Source organism: Pleurodeles waltl, chromosome 6 (genome assembly GCF_031143425.1).
Source record: "Pleurodeles waltl isolate 20211129_DDA chromosome 6, aPleWal1.hap1.20221129, whole genome shotgun sequence".
Taxonomy (NCBI): domain Eukaryota; kingdom Metazoa; phylum Chordata; class Amphibia; order Caudata; family Salamandridae; genus Pleurodeles; species Pleurodeles waltl.
In genome coordinates, this window is record NC_090445.1 from 52,944,160 (window position 1) to 52,965,462 (window position 21,303).

Genomic DNA, 21,303 nt, shown 5'->3' on the forward strand with positions numbered 1-21,303 from the left:
GACTCTTGGTGGCCCACCTCACTAGGCAGAGCCCAGGAACCCACGGACCACGCACGCAACCTGGGGGTCATCCTCAACTCCACTCTCTCCATGACCAGGCAAGTCAACGCCGTCTCCGCGTCCTGCTTCAACACCCTCCGTATGCTCCGCAGGATCTTCAAATGGATCCCCCTCGACACAAGAAAAAACGTTACCCAGGCCCTCATCACCAACAGACTCGACTACGGGAACGCCCTCTACTCAGGAACTACAAACAAGCTCCTGAGACGACTCCAACGCATCCAGAACGACTCGGCCTGACTCATCCTCGATGTCCCCCGCCGCAGTCACATCACACTCCACCTGAGAGGCCTGCACTGGCTCCCCGTCAACAAAAGGATCACCTTCAAGCTCCTGATCCACGCACACAAAGCAATGCACAACACCGGACCCACCTACACACCGACTCAGCTTCCACACCCCCACCCGAAGCCTCCGCTCAGCCAACCTCGCCCTCGCCACAGTCCCCCGCATCCGAAAAACCACTGCCGGCGGCAGATCCTTCTCCTACCTCGCCGCCAAGACATGGAACACTCTCCCCACCATCCTTCGACAGACCCAGGACCTGCTGGCCTTCAGAAGACTCCTCAAGACCTGGCTCTTCGACCAGTAGCACCCCCCATCCCCAGCGCCTTGAGACCCTTGCGGGTATGTAGCGCGCTTTACAAATGCAGTGATTGATTGATTGATTGATTTTTACAGTATTAATTTGGAATCTGCTCTGAGCTAGAGGACGACTTCGGAGGAACTTCATCGCATCCTTCGTGTCTCTGCCATCTTGTAATTGCAGGCCCACAATTCCTCTGTATGCCTTTTTCAGCATGTGTGATTTAATGATCAGTATGCCTTTTTCAACATGCTATGATTTAATGATCAGTACTTCTGCATCCAAACATACACATGAAACACCGTCCGCCAGGGTTGTAATGACCCCCAAAGTCTCTTTATAATTCAAAATTCAAAAACGCAGAACCGTTTCATCCTAGTACATAAGATTATATCAGTGGGTTACATTGAAAAGTGTTTTTTTTAAAGTGATAGTCTTCAAATGTATTTAGAAACATTTCTGCTCCTCACCCCCACACTAAGACCAATCCAAATAATGAACTAAGAGGCAAGTCAGTCATTATGTGCACCCTTTGGGTGGCCTGGGTTGCTATTATACATGAACAACATTATAGTTTATTAAACCAAATACATAAGAAGGTTCTATACAGTGCACACCCTGAAGGCATGTATTTTAAGGTCTTCCCATATGTGATAATGAAGAAAAAGGAGGGCGAGTGAAAGCAATTGCCTAGGATCACACAATTTGGTCAAGTAGGAAAGCCAGGATTGATCCCAGGGTTTCTGGTTTCATAGTGTGCAATTTAGCCATTAGATGTACATGTCCCCTTCCATGCTTGAACATGCTGGCCAATCAACCCCTCCCACCAAATCTCCACTTTGCTGCCATCAATGTGTCCCTCAGTCACACCACAGATGAAACTTTGTGGCCCCTCTCAAAATGTTTCCGAGTACCCATGCGCTAGACGATCTTGTATAATGCTGTGTGACACCTTTGGCCACTATATGCCTGTACAACATACAATATGGCTACTCCCTCCACTAGGTGCTACACAGGGAACCCTCTACATCACTTCAGGTCACAAAATGGTGCATATTCACAAGGTTCTCACAAATTATCATATTGCAATTCTTTTCACTACCTGGTATTCATGGAACATGACCTAACACATCTACCCACTAGGCGGCAGGAAGAAGATGCTAAATGACAACTAGATGACTTCATACATCCAGTTTCTGAATGGTGCTCATCAAAAATATATGAAACTCCCACCCACTATATGACACTGAAATAAAGGTCTACTCACCGTCAGAGTTCCTTTGCCTTTTCCTTTGACTTCCACGTTCAAATCGCTCTCTAGTGACAACTGAACAAGGGAAACAGAATAATCAGAATACAAACTTGTAATCATGATTGTGTTGTGCTTTTCCTTCAATATAATGAGTTCAAGTGTACAGAATTTGACAAATTAAAAAGGAACTGATTTTCTTCAACTTCGCAGAGCACAGTGGGGGATCCCATAAACATAACAACCCTTGCAAAGTCTGTGGCAGGACTGAGGTAGCCTCCATACTAGTTTTTCCTGGGAAATTATGTCCACAAGGAGATTGGTGAGACCCCTGTCTTCCCCCTTGAAGTGCAGGTGGATGCCACCAGCACAGAGAAAGATGGAGCAGGTGCTACAAACAGTTGCACTCTCTTTCACTAATGTGCTTCCTCTAGGGCAGCCGGGAGTTCGCGTTTGCCCTGGGGGTCACACATTGATCGTAATGAGGTTCCTGACCCTGGTTGCAACTGGAATATTTCTTTAAAGTTATGCCATGGTGCAAACAAGGACAGAGCCCCCTCTTTAGTTATAGTAAGCAATTTTGTTGCTGCATCTATGACATTGGCTGATGCTGTCGGCTATTGGGACATTGGGTTAAGAAATCGCTGTGGGTTTGTGGATGATGCTGCCGACCACTATACCCAATTTTGCGGCCTGTTGTCTTGTGTTATATGGGTAATAAACCATATGCGTGATCTGCCCGAGTGCGGACATATAGTACTTGTAAATGCCCTTTGTGAATTCCAAAAGTCATAAACTTAGGCCCATATTTATGGAAGGTTAGCGTTGCCTTAGTGTCATTTATTTTGACGCTAAAGCAGCGCTAACTTAACTTCATATTTATATTTTGATGCTAGACCTGCTTAGCGTCAAAATATTGGAGTTAGCGCCATTTCTAGAAAGCGCCAACCAACCTCTGGTCAATGAGATGCAAGGTAGGCGTTCCCTTCCAAAAAATGACGCTAGCCCCCAGCGCCATATTTAACACCCGACGCTGAAATGACGCACAAGTGGGAGGCAGACCTAAACAATAGCGCTAAGCCTGCTTAGCGCCATTATTCAACGCCTGGTCAGACCAGGCCTTAATGTGCAGGTTGGCCCCTTTCCATGGGAAAACACCATGGAATGGGCACAAAAATGCCCAACCGCCAGCATCACCACAGGGACACTACAGGAGGAGGGAGCCCATCCCAGATAAGTTGCAGGTAAGTGTATGTGTGTGGTGTGCCATTGGGGGCCCCTTAACGTGGGGCCCCATGGCTGGCACTGGGTATGTTGGGTTTGCCCTGGGGACACTGGTCCCCTGTGATGGGCATTGGTGTGGTGGTAATGACTCCTGTCTATACTTAGACAGGAGTAATTTTTTGGCTGCTTGTGCGGCAACAAATGACGCTAGGCTGACTAGCAGCAGATCTGTTGCCGCTAATCAGCCTACCATCATTTTTGACCCACTAGCTCCATATCCCCTAACGCCATCCCTCACTGGCTAGCAACTTTTGTTGAGACGCTAGCCATTACTTAGCGCCATTGTGCGTCATCTCTTAAATAAGGCGCACAAATGGCTTTAGGGAATGGCGTTAGCTTGCGGTAAAATAAATTATGCAAAACTGCACTAGCACAGTTGTGTGCCATTTTTCATAAATATGGGCCTTAGACATTTAGGGGGTCATTCTGACCCTGGCGGTCCAAGACCGCCAGGGCCACGAATGACTGTAGCACCGCCAACAGGCTGGCGGTGCTTCAAAGCCCATTCCGACCGCGTCGGAAAACTGGGTCCGGCAGTTTCCCGCCGGATTTCCCCCAGCTGGGCGAATCCTCCATGGCGGCGCTGCAAGCAGCACCGCCATGGGGATTCTGAACCCCTTCCCGCCAGCCTGTTTCTGGCGGTTTTCACCGCCAGGAACAGGCTGGCAGGAACGGGTGTCCCAGCCTGCTTTTCACTGTCTGCCTAGCAGACAGTGAAAAGCGCAACGGGTGCAACTGCACCCGTCGTACACCTGCAACACCGCCGGCTCCATTCGGAGCTGGCTTCAGTGTTGCAGGCCCCTTTCCCGCTGGGCCGGCGGGCCCAGCGGGAAAGTCGGAATGGCCCCAGCGGTCTTTTGACCGCGGGGCGGCCAAATGGCGGTTCCCTCCAGGCGGGCGGCAACCGCCGCCCGCCGGGGTCAGAATGACCCCCTTAGTCTGTGTTTAAACCAAACGTTTAAGTTTACCTTTGGGAATTGGGCCCTAGTTGAATAGCAGCAAACAACTGACATCATTTATTTGGCTCAGATGACTTACCTGCAGTTCTTCCTCCACTCGTTTGCTGTATTTGTCCAAAGAAAGTGCCTTACTATACTGTCTCTGTGGGGAAGAGATGGTGAGGGCAAGATTTGATCCCTCTGTCGAGTAGGTCTTCGTCCAGTAGCGAGAAAGGGCCTCCAAAGCAACCACAGTGTCCTTAAGCAAAACAGAATGTGTATTACTATCTCACCTTCAAAACACCTCCATCACAGGCTGGACATACAAGTCTTTAATTAATTCATATCTTCATCTGAGTACCTGCTGCAGCGTTCCTCTGCTGTGATGCACATGCACACCTTTATTCTTCTGGTGACAATGGCAAACACACTCCCCTTCATTTATATTACCCTGGTACATTCTGTCTGTCTGAAAACCTTCAGTCTCCCCTTGACACCTATCATCACTGTACAATGTATTAAAATATTTTACTGTGCTGACCCATATAGTCTAAACTATTCTAAACTATTCCCTAACATTACATATTTGGGTAATTTTATTACACAAAATAGCATTGGTTTCCAAATCCATATTTCACGAGTATGGCATAAGATGTGTAAATTAATTTCCATAATTTGCAGAACGTAATTATTCCCTTTAATTATGGAGAGGGGGAGTAGGTGAACTAGCCCTTTCGCGATCTTTGCAGTAACAATGTCATCACTTTTGGTAACTTCCTGGAAACTTTCTTGTCATTTTCACTTAATGTCGGGGATATTTCCTATAAATACTTACCTGCCTTAAGCTAACCTGACATTTATATATTTTATATATTTGCCACTTTTTAGCCTTCCGTGATGCTCTCGGGTACCCATTCCACCTTTTGAAGCCTTCCATGATATACAACTTCCAAGCTTATGAAGGGAAATTTGAGTGAACATGCTTTCACCCTGCTAAGTCTAACACACTACTTTTGTGTGCCTAAAACAATGCACTATGAATACACAAAAGAGACGGGGCGTGGCCTGAGGCCGATGGAGCAGCACACGTAAAGCGGAGCTCCTGACAGCCTCCAACGTATAGGCAACTATCCTGATCCCCCGGCCCTCGCCCAAAAACATCGCAGCGATCGGGGGAACCCCCGCGGTGATTGACGGTAGCAGAGCAAAGAGCAAAACCAGTCCTGGTTGAACGATCGGCTTGAGCCGCGTGGGGAGGCCTCCCGGCAAGATGGCAGCTCAAACTGCAGGCAGCAAGTGAAAACAGGCTCCATCGGACAGAAACGACGCCTGCACGCAAAAACACAACGAGCAGGAAAAGGAAGCACTCCCTGCACCGCGTACGAGAAGCGGCGGGTGGAGAAATGGACCCGCACCCTGGCACCCCGGACGGGACGGGCCCAGACCACGGGGCGAAGCCACGAGGTAAAGGGATGACTTGAGACAAGCGGCAGGACGTATCGTGCCCCGACCGCAAGATACGTCCCCTATGCAGATAGGCATGGTGGTGAGAGAAGGGGACAACCTGGGCCCCACGCAGTGAGCACCTGAGCGCGAGCGGAACGCCGGAGTCGGCGGGGCAGACCAGCACCCCGGACGGGGAAGGTAGGAGCTGGACAGGCCGGGAGCGCCGGCCCTGCGATCATGCTCCGAGCGCTCCCCGGTGGTCGGCCTCCCGGGCCTGAATGGGGCACTCGGAATAGGCACGCAGACCACATCCTGGAAAAAAGAAACGGAGACCTCCGGCGTGGGAACAGCCTTAAACCCCGACAAAGAAGAGGCTACAAAGGCACATGATTGAGACTGGAGTTGTGGGCCTGGGATCCGAGCGTGGGACCCCCAAAGATGTAAGCTAACTAAACCCCAATAACCACTGCACCAGGGGGACCCCCGACCAAAGACGGCACAGAAAACTAAGGCAACCAGAGCCCACAGAACAGTGAACAGACTAGAACCAAATCGGGAAAAACACCCAGGCGCACCTAAATGCGGCTAAAGACATAGATAGTACAACAAGGATGAAAGAATACAAGGACTCAGCCTGGAGATAAAAAAACAGCGACTGAAAATGGGCAAGCCCAGAAGGAAAGACGCGTTGCGGAGGAGAGCAGCTCCCATAAAGAAGGAGGAACTGAGGAACCAGATAAAGAGACCACTCTAGACACACTGCTACAAGCAATCCAAGCATCCAGAGAAGCACTGTAACTAAAAATAGACTCACTATCAGAGGATTTGACACTTCTCAGGGATGACCACAGGCGACTAACAGATAGAGTGGTTGCCACCGAAAAATCACCTCGCCCCTGAAAATACGAGGATCTCCAAAACAATAGCCGAACTGTCGACACGGATCAAAACACTCGAAGCACGAGCAGAAGATGCTGAAAATAGGGCGCGGAGAAGTAACTTACGCCTGGTTGGCCTACCTGAGAAAGCAGAACAAGAAGTCCCAGATATGGAAACCTACCTGGAGCAATGGATACCCAAAGCGGTAGCCCCAGAAGGACTGTCACAGTACTTTGCAATAGAGAGAGCCCATAGAGTACCTGCCAACCCCCCCCACCCCCAGGGGACAACCCACGCCCGATCATTGCGAAACTACTACACTTTAAGGACAGATACTTTATACGATCCCAGGCAAGGAAAAAAGGGGAGATTAAGATTGGCGACCGAAAGGTTATGATCTTCCCAGACTTCACCAGAGACACTCAAAAGCAAAGAGACACCTTTACAGAGATCAAAAGGCGACTCAGAGCAAGATCAATACGCTACACCATTCTGTTCCCAGCCAAACTAAAAATTATCACAAACAATGATACCCTTCTTCACCTCGCCACAACAAGCGCAGGAATGGCTGGACACGCTGGGGACGACTGGACCAGACAGCCGGGGAAGAACTGCGCACTCCCAAAAGAAATCACGTAGAAAGAAAGGGAGACATCTTGTAGGGTCGCCCCCCCGCGCGATTAGCCACTGCAAGAGAGAGAAGATGTGGTAAGAGCTGCGGCAGCCCTGGGAAGGGAGGGTTCTACACTCACGCGCTCATCTGACTTTCAATCAGACTGAGAGTCTTTGTCAGACGGGGCCTCCTACTCATCGTTGGACATGACAGAGAACCTGCTGCGAGTCACCCCTGGGACATCTGCCGAAATTATCTGAAGAAGGGATGACATCGTCGCAGGTCCCCGGAAAGCCAAACAAGAAAAAAATATAACGGATCAAGTACACTAAGAAACATCACTACAATTGCAGGAATGTACAGCGCGATGGAACTCGGGGAGGCCAACTCGCAATGACACTAGAACATGGATGACACGATCACTGGCGCCGCTGCTATCCAAAACTGCAAGTAACACTGGGGAGCTGGGGGAAGGGGCACAATATCAAGCAACCCAGAGATGGAAGAGGGCCAATGGGTCAGATACTCGACTCTTGCCACACCCCACATATACAATGTTTCTCCAGTTCAGGGAGGTTTGGACGGGTATAGTTGGGAATCCGGTCCTGGGGAGAGGGAGTTATGATATAAAGAGAAATGTTTGGTTAATAGTTAATATGTATAGTATAGGTGACCCGGCTCGGGGCTACGCAACCCCAAGGCCAGACCCTTGGACGCTGACCCGCCCACAACAGATACTAGGAAAGGTCAGAACCCACATACCACCCACCTCAATAAACTATGGATAGAATGCCAGACTACAAGTTCCTCACCTGGAACCTCAGAGGACTGAACAGCATACATAAGCGCTATAAAGTTTAAAATTAACTTAAAAGACAGGGCATACATATAGCCATTCTACAGGAATCACATCTCGTTAACAAAGAGGTTACTGCACTAACGAAAAGATGGAGAGGACAAGTATATGCCACTGAATACTCAGCCTATGCACAGGGGGTTCTGTTATGGATCCGCCCTCGCGTCCCATTTCAGAAAACGAACACACTGATTGACAAAGAGGGACTATATGTACTAGTGACAGGATGACTGGGAGGAAGAGATAGCACACTGGGGGGCAGATATGCCCCCAATCAAGACCAAATTACCTTCCTAAACAAACTCTCAAATAAGTGGGGATCACATTTAACCCAGGCTACAATCGTGGGAGGAGACTTCAATTGTATTGCAAACATTGAGATAGATAGATCCCACCCGCCTCTAACACACTCCCCTATAATTAAGACAGCCAGGAGCTTTGCGGGATGGCAGAGGGACTGGGGCCTACTGGACTCCTGGAGGCACCTCCACCCCCGGGAAAGGGACTACTCTTTCTACTCACACATGCACGACCTACACGTCCGCCTGGACACTTTCTTGACATCCTCTGATGTGAACTGTGCAGTACGTAGTGCAGAATATCTATGCCGCACCACATCCGACCACAACCCATTACTACTCACACTAGATTGGAAAACAGAGTGCTACCAAATACCAGATTGGAGGCTCAGGGCCAAAACATTAGAAGACAACTCCTTCTGCCAAAACATAAGAGATACAATAAAAAAATATTTAGAGAACAACCAAGACACTGCATCTACTCGAGCCCAAGAATGGGAAGCATTTAAAGTGACTGTGAGGGGTCTCTGCATGTCAGGGGTAATGGGGGTCAGGAAAACTCTGGAGGGAGATATCAACACAAACGAATTAGAATTGAGAACCCTGGAGCGCAATAGACCTGTCAATCCCGAGCTTGCCCCGAACATATCCGAAACTAAGAATAAAATAGCTATAGCCCTGGAAAAACTTAGATGGTTTGACTATAAGAAGTATACTACCAGACAGCACGCGGAGGGTGACAGAGCGGGGGCATTGCTAGCATGGCTCGCCACCCCACCGAGGCAACACTCATTAGTAATGGAGCTAGTAAACCCGATGGGAATGAGACTATAGGGCCAAGGCGAGATCAATGCATGTTTCACTGAATATTATTCAACCCTGTACGCCCCCCCAACGACACCTCTAGGACCCGGACAGTTGCACAACCTCGCAAACACCCAACTCCCCACTTTAAACAGAGATGAACAACAAACATTAGGGGAATTAATAACCCCTAGGGAAGTGAAGGTAGTGGTGGAGGCTATGGCAAGGGGAAAAGTACCCGGGGTGGACGGATTCCCGTCAGAATTTTATACAGCATATGTTGACCTCCTAGCACCGAGATTAAGTGACCTCTACAAAGAAGCGTTTGAAATTGGTAGTTTGCCCCGGTCTACGAATGAAGCCATTGTGGTCCCCCTGCCTAAACAGGGGCGCCCACTAACGGATGTCCGCTCCTACCACCCACTATCCATGCTCAACATAGACTACAACATTTTTAGCGGTGCCCTTGCCGCAAGACTGCTGCCCCATATGGAACATTTGATACATAATGACCAAACAGGCTTCATTCTGAACCGTAATACTGCTATAAACATCAGGAGACTCATAAATATAATGCACTCAAATTCCCCGAATATAGACACAGCGGCTGTATTAGTGCTAGACATCGAAAAAGCATTTGACAGCCTTAGATGGGACTACTTAGAAATAGTAATGAGACAGATGGGGCTTGGACAGGGATTCATCAGGTGGGCGAAATTACTATATTCAGCCCCCACAGCACGAGTCCGTACGGGCAAAATAATATCAAAATCATACAAGATTGGAAGGGGCATAAGACAAGGATGCTCGCTGTCGCCCCTGCTCTTTGCTATTGCAATGGAGCCACTGGAACAAATAGCCAGAACTGGAACACACTATAAGGGTCTCACGATAGGGGAGCAGACACACAGGATAGCGCTCTATGCAGACGACATGTTGATATTCCTCAAGGATCCCAATACAGATCTGCCAGGAGCGATGACTCTGCTGGAGCAATTCGGCAGTATTTTGGGCCTCTGCATAAATTGGCAGAAATCCCTCCAATATCCACTACGGCAGGGAGCGCCCCGAATCACAAATGGACGGGGACTGAGCTGGTCCCAGACCACGTTTAGATATCTGGGTGTCCACATATACCATGACATGGGAGATTTACTGGAGGGAAATGTAAACAGGGCAATCCGGAAGCTGAAAACGGATGTTCAATTCTGGAAGACATTACCCTTATCAGTGGCAGGCAGAGAAGCACTGGTAAAGATGGTGACCCTACCGACACTATTATATAGCTTTTCCACACTACCTATAATGATCCCGTTCAGTTTTTAAAGAGATCAGCTCTATTATTACCACCTTCATATGGGGAGCGGGACATCACAGATTAGCTTTACATAAACTCCAGAGACCGACAGCAGAAGTGGGGCTGGCAGCACCAGATATGGAATTGTATTACCTGGTGGGACAACTTCAATGGTTAGCCAGGAAATGGCATTCAACCTTCCAGATAGAATCGGAAATGTACACAGGGGTGACACCAGCCACAGCCATTGCGGGTATACTCCTAGCAACAGGTGGGGGGCGCAAGATAGGTCCACTGGAGCTCCAAGTACTGAACCACTGATGGAAACGCAGCCCAGAACACACACAAACCACACATCCATACTCACCCAACCTCCCCTTGACCAGCCTAACCGCACTATTAGGGGGCAGAAATATTACGGAAATTACAAAACAGGAGAGGGCTGGCATCAGCTCGGTGGGTAGCCTTTTCAGAGATGGAGAACTGTTAACATATGGAGACCTGATGACACAACATGGAGTCCCGGCAGGCATGTTCCTCATAAATAGAGCACTCACCGCTAATACAAAAACACTGGAAGCAAGGACCCAGGGAACCCTCCACACATGCCGGATGCCATAGTATATGCACAATTGGAGGAGACAAGAAAGTGATATCAACACTTTACAAATCATTGCAAAGAGACACACTACATCCCCTAGATTGACTAAGAACCCAATGGCAAGATGACATTGAGGAAAACATAGACGACTCACTACGGGAGAAAATCACAACACACATATATAAAGTCTCCCGAAACGCCTGACTCAAACTGATCAATCTGTACATATTCCATAGAGCATATCTAAGACCCGCAAAGGTAGCCTCAATGTATCAAAATACAAACAGTGGCTGCCCCCAATGCGCAGAACAAGAAGCTGGTCTAATGCATATGCTCTGGACGTGTAGCACAGCGAAACACAATTGGGAGGAGGTATTAAACACTATCACAACAACATCAAATAGGAGACTCCCGCCCATCCCAACAGTGACTCTACTAGGGGGTTTCCCCAGACCACATCGGTTAAAAATCACGAATAAGTTCATAGACCTAGCGCTGATACTAGCGAAAAGGGAGATCGCAGTGCATTGGAAAGACCCTAGAGGCCCGCAGATACCAAGATGGAAAGACACACTAGTTAATTGGGCTGAAGCATAAGGGGAGGCTTTACACCAAGAAGTAGCAAAAGGGGCAGGAAGTATAGAGGGAGCACAGGGGTGGGATGACCTGCTCGATCGCTTGAAAAACCCACAAAATGATACAGAGGAAAGAAGTTTATCATCAGAAGAAACGGATACCACAGAGGATTAGCAATAATAGCACGAACATATACCATCTATATCAAGCAAGCCTGGATGGGTCTGTTGGGGACAGTGGCCAAAGGGGAAGCAAAACAATTTTAAAGAAAAAACAAGGGGAAAACATAAAGCAACAAAGGACTGGAGCAGGCACAAGGGAGGGGTCAAGGGGGGGAAAGTTGGAACAAGTTTTGTATTTTTCAATTGTTGACAAAAAAATCAATAAAAATATTTAAAAAAATAAAATACACAAAAGAGACAGTATATTAGGCTTTATCCCCAAACGCCTAAAATGGTAATGCATATTTGAGGGGTTCTAAAATTGCTAATGCTGGATCAATAAAGGGTTCTGGGACACAGTGAACACCAACCTTAACATATCCATTTGTAAGATCAGGTTCAATTTAAATTCATCTTAAATGGAATCTTAGCTGAGGCTGGAGAATCCTTGCATATGTTCATTGAGCCTTGAATCCTAGCCATATGTTGGGTTGTGAAGAAATTGCATGGCTGAGAATTTGGCACAGACTGAGAATATCTCCTTCCTTCACTGCCATCTGTTTTGTCAACAGTTTGGTGAGTATCAGTTTAAACCTGCGTTTATAACTGTCTGTCTGCTGTGAAGTCATTGGGTTACTTCCAGTCTCTAAAACAGAATTGTTAGATGATCAATCCTAGAGCCTGGAAAGATAAATAACTACTTATATCAGTGTTACCAACCTTTTATCTTTCGTGGACCCCCACTTTATCATTACTGGAACTCAGGGACCCACATTGAATCATTTTTGGAATCCAGGGACCCCCCACAGGGTCATTACTGAAAGCTAAGGTCCTAATCTGCTAATAATATTTAATTTACTAAGCATTCATGGACCCCCTGAGGAGGCTTCAGGGACCCCCAGGGGTCCTCAGACCACAGGTTGGGAACCACTGGCTTAAATAATCCGGTCATTCAGTGATTTAGAGAAATGTGAAGAGGGAGCCATGGCAATTGGTGCTTGTGAGGAAATGGGGTGTATTATATGGTGTGGTTTGCACAACCTTGCTCTATAGTACACTTACCAACCTCCTTACGACCCTTAGGTTTCGTTTGTCAAACCTTCAACTCGATCCTGGGTAGCTGTGACTCTGAGCAGCAAGGCTTTCACAAAGGAACCCGTGTCAAGCATTTAAACAGCACCAAAACAATTGAAGAAGAAATCAAGTCGGGCTTAATGTTACAAGATGTTTGATACCTTGGACGATTCACTTTGGTTGCACCCTTCTAGAGTTAGCACAGTTGAGTGATTCGGCAGCCAAGGCTTTCCACAGTAAAAATAACAGTTCTGCATTTATAATATCAGAATATGTAAAATACATGTTCTGCCCGTGAGATATACTGCACCCTGACTGAGGACTTAATAGATGTGATCTAGGGGTCACTTATACAAATACCATTGGGGAGTCAGGCTTTGCCCTTACTTTAAATTACAAAGTTGGGGTAGTAATTTAAACTGCTCCTCCAACCTGTAAATGGCAGGTCTGGAAATCTTGTTTTGCTCGTATCACACCGAGGGTGGCACAACCAACGCTGCAATCTCTGGGGTGACCTCTAACTTGCATGCCATGGGTACCATTTACTAGGGACTTACAGTGAAGTTAGGTTAGCCAATTGAATATGAGCTCATTTGACATACCTGTTTTAAGGCTAAGGGCACAGGCACTGAGGTCAGGTGAGCAGGCCTCAGTGCACTCTCAGAGTCGAAAAACCAGCTGCATCAGCTCTAACACCCAGGGGTGACCATACTAAAAAAGGCATTTCCTCACAGTCTCTCATATTAAGGTCATACATACTTGTATGAATTACCAAGACATTCCACATTCACCGTTGTCAAGGGGTAGAGTTCTAAAAGGGAAACAACCCGACATTCTTGAGGAGTCTAGTCAAATTATAGCAACTTCATTCTACTGTGGCCTTTGTACACACAAATGCTTAACACCTTTTCTGGAATTGGCCTGTCCATGTGCCATGTAGAATGCCCCTTATTGAGAGTGTCCACACAGCTATGTCAGGCTGCAGCAGTCTTAGACATAAAATGTGACCACTCTGATCTGCGTTGGTACCTGGTATTTGTTAGAGTTGCTGCTCTTCTCTGCCCACAGACACAAACACTGTTCTCCAATCCTGAGTATAAATCCTCAGTTTCCAATCTGACCACAGGTTCAGATCTTCAAGAATGTCGACGTGTCTGTCACGGATGTCATTTAGGAGTTGCCAGGGGTCACAGCTGCGACCCCCAGCTTGCCCCTTGCGGCCCCTGGCACTGCCTTTGCAACCCTTGGCCTCAGAGGTGGAAAAATCAGTGTCAGGTACACAGAGGCAAATTGTCCTTATGGACATTGCTTGGGGCTCTGCTTCCTTGTTTTCAATCAGTTTTTATTACATTAACACTGAATAATAATATATTATTCGCTACTAGTGTAATTAAACAAGCATTTGCAATGCAATAGGTCTTGCATTAGCGAGAGTTAGAGCTGTTGGCGTTATAAATGATAATGACAACCTCGCATTTGGGAACCTATGAATATTTAGCCATGCAGCACATTAAACCTTTATCAGAAATAAACTGTGTTTGTGCATTCCTTCATACAATTGGCGTTAGACTGTAATAGTCTGAACAGCCCCTACAGAGCACCACAGTAAAAATAGCATTTGGAAGAAACTTGGTCATGTAAACATATATTCAGCCCCTAGAGGGCATAATCACCTTAAAAAGAATGATAAAGAATGTTGGAGTGTAATTATATAATCAGCTCATTGAGAGAGTAATATACCACACATTTTCAGGCCTAGAAGGCCTTCTAAATATCATTTAACTGTGCAGGGTGCAGTGCTGGAGGTCATTACTAGATGTCCCTGTAGAGTCAACAGCAGAAGGTGCAGTACCACTGGTGGTGGCTAGAAGTCCCTGTCAAGCCAACTGAGTTAGTAGTGCCTTGGAGCAATCATCATTCTTCATCCCTTAGAGAACATAACACGTTACACATTTACATTTACAGGCCGAGCAGAGCTGTCAGAATATTATTACAAATAAGACCCTTATACCACAAACTCCTATCAGCTGTAAAAACAATAGTTGCAACTACAAGAGAATCTCAACATGCATTGAATGGTGGAAGAGGTTATGATTTTTGGGACCCCTTTCACCTAGTGTGACCCACAAAAATGACCTGAATAGATGGAGCAGATCGTTCTGAGTGTTTTGGTGGTGGTCCCATTGCCCTAGGACCACCACAGGCTGAGTTATGGGCACAACTGTGTTGTAAAAGGAATACCTGCAAAGCATTATGGGATGAGGTTCCCCGAGCGCAGTGAATATTGCAGTATTGGCTCTCCTGCTGTGCCAGGAGAGCTGCTGTTGAGAATTCATTCCTGGGTAGATTTCATGCTATATAAAGCAACAAATAAAAATACAAAACACACGTGCAACACAACTACTTGTAATTACTAATTATTTAAAGTAAGGACCAAGTGATGGGTAAAAGCGGAAAATGAACCGCGTGTGTGAACATGAGTGCTTACTGACAAACACGAGAGGCAGGAAACAAAGAAAAAGAATCAGTCCAAACAACAGAAAAGCATTCAAGGCGTAATTAAACTGTACTTAGCCAGTGCTCCTCAGCCAAGTACAGGAAGGGACCTATAGGCTGCCAAACCATTTAAGAGGAAGCACAACAAGAGAGACACTGCCTTTAATCTATTGTAAGTGGCAGGTAGAGGCAGGCGGGAGCAAATGCCTGTACTCCCTCCAACGGGTCTTGCAGAGAGCGCATGCGCGCTGTCTAGGCTCGACCTAAAAATGGAGTACAGTTAGCTGGAATATGACCCTCCTTGGTAGCTGATATAAGTAAAAAAACACATTTAAATGTATGTTGTGCACATGCTTGCGGGTGAGTGCGCTTATGTAAAAGAGTGTGTGTGTATGAGTGAATGTGTGTGTATGTGCTAGCAAGTAAAGATGAAATGGCATGTGATGTCCCTTCCGCTACCCCTGGCATTTTGGTGAATTGACGTCCATGGTGTCTGTCCGGTTCTCCCTTGCATCCAACACTCCTGCCAAACAACAGCCTTGTCTATTACTCCACCCTTCTAGCAGAACCTCTCCCAACACCCACTATCAACTCAAACCCACTATCAATTAACGTCCTTTCATTGTCTTGCTTCTTCACCAACAAATATGTTCACCATCCCTTAAAAAGATGAACACATCTCATAGCACTTACATACAAAATACTCACAATTTACCTTTATAACACTATTTCCTAGAATTCATGACTGTAAACATTTCTACTGCCCACACTGCATATGCTTATACTTCATAATGAGGCAGATAAAGACAGTGCCAGTAGGTGGCAACATATGCTGCAGCAGGCTCCAATTATGTCCCTAGCTACAGTTTCTATGTTGAACAAAGTAGTCTTGCTGCCAGAAAACCAAGGAGGAGCCCCGTTTGAAGTTTCTGACACAGGCTCTACAAATACGTCTCATAGGCCTTCTTCCAGGCTTAGTGAAATTATTTACCTGTGTAGATTTGAAGCCCCCGCCGTAGTTTTGCTGTTCCGTCAGCCATGTGCCGATTTTGTTGACTTTTTCGATGTCATTACTAAGCAACATGTGCATCAGGGCATAGGCTGTGCCTTCCACTGTGATTGCGGCAGCACTTAGTACATGCGGCCTGTCTGCGTCCTTCGATTCCCAGTACAGCATCCTGCCATCTAGGTGCACAGAGAAGTCATTGGTTGGAAAATGGAATATCATTTCAATCGTAATGCAAGTGCATATATTGTATGGGATACCAGACACGTTATCAGACCTTATATACCATAATTAATACACACAAATGTTCATATATTTCTATTTTTCTTATAAGCCTCCTCCCAAGCTAGAGAAGGAGACATTGGCCAAGAAGGTGAGAATCAGGACATCTGCTGGGAGTCGGAAGGCGATGTCACCCAAGGGAAGGAACACAGAGGCATGAAGGGTGGCGGGCTGGAAAAGAGGCGACAACATTATCAGATTCAGAGGCCTCCACATCTAACCAGCACCAAGTGTTGGTGGACCCCATACCATCTATGGACTTTCTACATCCTCCACCACCACCATCAAAAGTAGCACTCTCCTTCCTGCTCCCCTCCAATATTGGTCAACACCCAGACCCTAAAAAGGCAGAGGGCTCCTTCGCTCTTTCCCCTGCCCACCAAACAGTGATATGTGAGGAGGCTCTTGAATTGTTGTGAAGCCTCTTTGTAGGCCAAACTGCACTGATGTGTACCATCCACAGGGTAAGTCACCAACTTACCCTATTATTGGCCCTCCAGGATGTCATACCCAGTACAGTCTGTGCTATACAAAGAGGCATGGCCTGCATGGAATCAGAAATAACATATTTAGAGCAAGCCCAATAATAGTGATAGAAAAGCCGGAGGAGAGCAGCAAAATAGAACATTGGAAAGGAGCAGTGTAGGCCAAGAAAGGAAAGCAAAAGCACACAAATAATTTCTGACTAGACACACGAATGTGAGTGTGGCTTGTTAAGTCTTCAAAGAGGCAGTGGCAGAGAAGTGGACTGTAACTAGAAGAGGCAGTGGAGAGAACTATGAATGGAAGAGGAATGCAAAATGAGCAGAAAAACAAAGCCAGAGGCAGGCAAGGAGGTCCACAGTGAGGAAAGAGAGTCCATGTGGAGGGTCCTCTCAATCTGTGCTCTATCACACTGGCTTCTTTAACTGGGCTCAGTGAGAGTGGAATAACACAAATGAAATGGATTGCAGAATGACAGCAAACCTTGTGCACAAAGGCACCATCATACATATGCATGTCCATGATACACTGGTCTTAATAGCTGACGTCACTGAGTGATATCTCTCATTGCAATAACCTAAAATGCATTTACTAATGCCATTTGAGTGACCTTCAGAATTAGAAGAGGAAGAGTTGCAAACTCTAGCTTCTAGTCAATGATCAGTATGTTGCTTCCCAAGAACAGAAGCCTATCCCTTGTCAGTGAATCAAGCACACAATATCCTTTTCTATTGTTCTACCTCTGTCATGAAGTTGCACCAGTTAGCACCAGTCTTGCCCTATGACCTGGGATCTCCCTGGTGAGATAATATTAAATGCTTATACACTAACATTTGTATATGGTGAATGTGTGTGTCTGATAGAGACTTCTAGTTGCAGATTCCTTACCTTAGAATATTCCCCAGACGTTAGACTGGATCCAGAAATTTTTGAGAAATGTCCTTGCTAGCCGTCATTCAGCTCTGTGTGGCATCGTCCATGCCAAAAGTGACGTGCACAGTGCCAATGTAGGTGCCATTCCAGAGCAGTGGCCTCAAATCCTTCTTTTCCTTGCCATCAGCGCAAATCCAGGCGAGCTCCCCTCAGCCATTTTCCATTTTGTGACTGTTTTTTTTCAACATTTAGTCAAAGTTGACAGTATGCCTTTTTTCTTCTTTTCCGAAGATATCCCCAAAGAAACATAATGGGTTCAAGCCTTGTGATATCTGTCACAGACAGATTTCTGTGACTGGCCCCCCACTTGGAGTGTCTGTGGTGTCAGGAGCTGGACACCATGACCCCAAGGCCATCCATGAGGGGGCCATGAAACTTTTGGCCACTCATCGCTCGACTCCGCCCTGCTCCAGGTCCTGTTTGCAAGGGAGGACTCAAGACTGCTGGATTTTCATTACAATCCCAGACATCCTAAGGTAGTCCATGAAGCCGAAATATTAGGGCATGGCCACATAGAACTTACAAAGTAGGGTGGGGGTCGCTTCGAGAAACTCAGGGAGGTGAGGAGTGGGCCCAGGCATAGGCTCAAATGCAGAGCCAGATCTCGAATGGAGACACTCCTTCATCCTATTCAATGACTTCAACAGATGGGAAGATGTCGAAGACCTCTTCAGCTTCTTACTTTTCTTTTTCTTCTGGGACTTACCCTAAGATGACTTTGAATGCGACGAGGATCTTGGTCTCCATGACTGATCCGGGGACCTTGCTCTCAACTGGGCTCAAGACTCTGCGGGTGACAGGCGGCGCAGGCCTTGAAGCCGGATTTCCAAGTTGACTTCCTGTCACACCAGGAAAAAGACCTCGACAAAAAGTTGAAAGAGGTCAGTCATAAAATGACTGGAGGAGAAAAGAACTGACGTCAGCGTGCATGTAATTTCCAGCGCAGATGACACAATGGGAAGCTGAACAACGTCACCTACTGGTGCACAGGGTACTGCTCAAGAAATAAATCCTGGATCCAGTCTGACGCCTGTGGATAATTCTAAGGTAAGACATCTGCTGCTAGAAGTCAGATAGAGGTGCTTTAGCCAGAAGTACCCTCATCAAGACCCTTACTCCCCTTTATTAAAATTGTCACAGATGTCCTGCTTCGGGCCTGGGTCAATCCCCTTTACAGGCACTCCTGTGCACAGGATCATCTCCCACCACCATCGCCCACTTCCAGGAACCCACCCTTCCTCTCCCTGCACCCCACCCCTGAAAGCCTGGTGGTCCAGGCCTTAACCTCCAGGATAAATCCAGGTGTGATCTCTACCACACCACTGGATAGGGAATTCAAGAGGCTGGATACCTTTGGCTGGTGGCAGGATTAGACACTACCTTCCCCAATGGCAGAAAATCACTGAGGCAAGTGGGTGATTCAGATCGTCCAGCATGGCTATGCCTAGCCACTCCAACAAGCCCCAAAACCTTTGCAACATCCACTGAATGGCTGATGGAGGACCAACTCTTGCAACAGGAAGTACTGGCTCTTCTGGCCTGAGGAGCCATAGTGGCTCATGGACCATGACTGGGTCAACGACATCTTACCCATCCCCATCCAGAGCTCAGAGTAGTGACAGATATCTCGCTCCTGAGGTGGGCACCCATCTGGAAGAGGTGGAGATCAGAGGAGAGTGTCTCAGCTCCACATCAACCTACTGGGACTCAGAGCAATTTACCTGACATTGAAATGCTGTCTTTCTTCCATCAAGGGAAGATAGATGAGGTGTGCATGGCAACACCACCGCTATGTGGTATTGCAACAAGCAGGGTGGAGTGGGGTTGTGGACCTTGTGTCAAGAAGCCCTGCGCCTCCGTAAATGTCTGGAACCTCAGGACATATTCCTGGTGGATAAATATCTGGTGGGCTCGCTGAACACTAGAGCAGGCCAACTCAGCTCTCGATGCCTCATAGATCATGAGTGGTGTTTTCTTCCAGAGGTAGTGTAAGGTCTCTTCAAAGATTGGGGAAAATCTTTGTTAGATATATTCACCAAAGCAGAGAACACCTAATGTCAGCACTTCTCCACGTTGACGTTTCCAAGGTAGCTCTCGCTCAAAGACGCATTTCACCTTGAGTGAAGCTCAGGACTCCTACACGTCTTTTCACCGATACTACTCCTGTCTAGATTTCTCAGGAACATGAAGAATGACCAGGCACATCATCTTAGTGGCCCAAAATTGGGCAAGGAGAGTCTGGTATCCCGAACTCCTGAGCAAGAGCATCTCTCTGCCGATCAGGCTGACTCTTCAGGAGGATCTTTTGTCACATTAGCAGGGCAGGGTCCTGCACCCGAACGTGCACACTGTTGACCAATATGTGTGGGGACTGAGCAATGACAGTTGAGGGTGTATGATCTACTTCCTGAAGTGTGTGATGTCATCTTGGCAGCCAGACGTCTTTCCACTAAAAAGATTTACGCCTGCCAGTGGGACAAATTTGTGGCTTTGTGTGCTACGAAATTTGTTGATCCTGTGTCTGTACTCTTGCACTGAAGTCCTTTTGTTTCCCTTATACCTTGCAAGGTCTTGCTTTGGTCACAGCTAAAGGGTTTCTTTCCGCCATTTCAGCATTTCTATGGTTGCTGAACCAACCTTCCCTGTTCAAGTCACCTTTTGTGACTCGTTTCCTAAAAGGTTTCCAACATGTTTCCTCCCACGCTCTTCATTATGCCCCAATGGAATCTTAATGTGTTCTCATCTTCCTCGTGTTCTGTATTTTTAAGCCTATGCACAGCTGCCTTCTAAGACTCAAAACAGTCTTCCTTGTGTCAATAACATCTGCCCTGAGGGTTAGTGAGTAGCAGGCCCATTCAGTTCATTCCCCACGCACAACCTTTTTCTCAGACAAATTGGCCCTTAGGACCTGTGCTTCCTTTTTGCCAAAGGTGGTCACACATGTTTACATTAGGCAGGCCATCACATTGCCTACTTTTTTTGGAGTCCAAACAGAGGTGACATGGTGTGCAAAATAATGATGGACTGGGATGCTGCTTGAGTGGATGAGATTGATTCAAGCATTCCATCTAACACATTTTCTATTGTTAAACCTGACATCCTAGGTGTGTTCTCCCCCCCCTCAAACTATTTGCCTTCACCCCTCCTGTTTTCTGAATTTGTTTTTGTTGGCATTAGAACTCTGTGCACTTTACCACTGCTATCCAGTGCTAAAGTGCTTGTGCTCCCTCCCTGAAGCATGGTAAAATTGGCTTACACTTGATTGGCACATCAAATATACTTGTAAGTCCCTAGTATATGGTACTACATATAGCCAAAGCATGTGAACTAAATGCTACCAGTAGGCCTGCAGCACTCATTGTGCCACCCACTATAAAAGC

At 46.9% G+C, this 21,303-nt stretch overlaps 1 protein-coding gene across 1 annotated transcript in view; it reads right to left on the reverse strand.

The window, feature by feature from the left end:
- The window catches only part of LOC138301475 (complement C4-like), a 685,953-nt gene that overhangs the window by 188,562 nt on the left and 476,088 nt on the right, over positions 1-21,303 (reverse strand). Inside the window, exons 30-32 of the mRNA XM_069241987.1 lie at positions 16,211-16,404; positions 4,218-4,376; positions 1,914-1,973 (exon numbers count right to left, since the gene is read on the reverse strand). Of these exons, the coding sequence (XP_069098088.1) occupies positions 1,914-1,973; positions 4,218-4,376; positions 16,211-16,404 (413 nt within the window). The remainder of the gene's footprint in view (positions 1-1,913; positions 1,974-4,217; positions 4,377-16,210; positions 16,405-21,303) is intronic.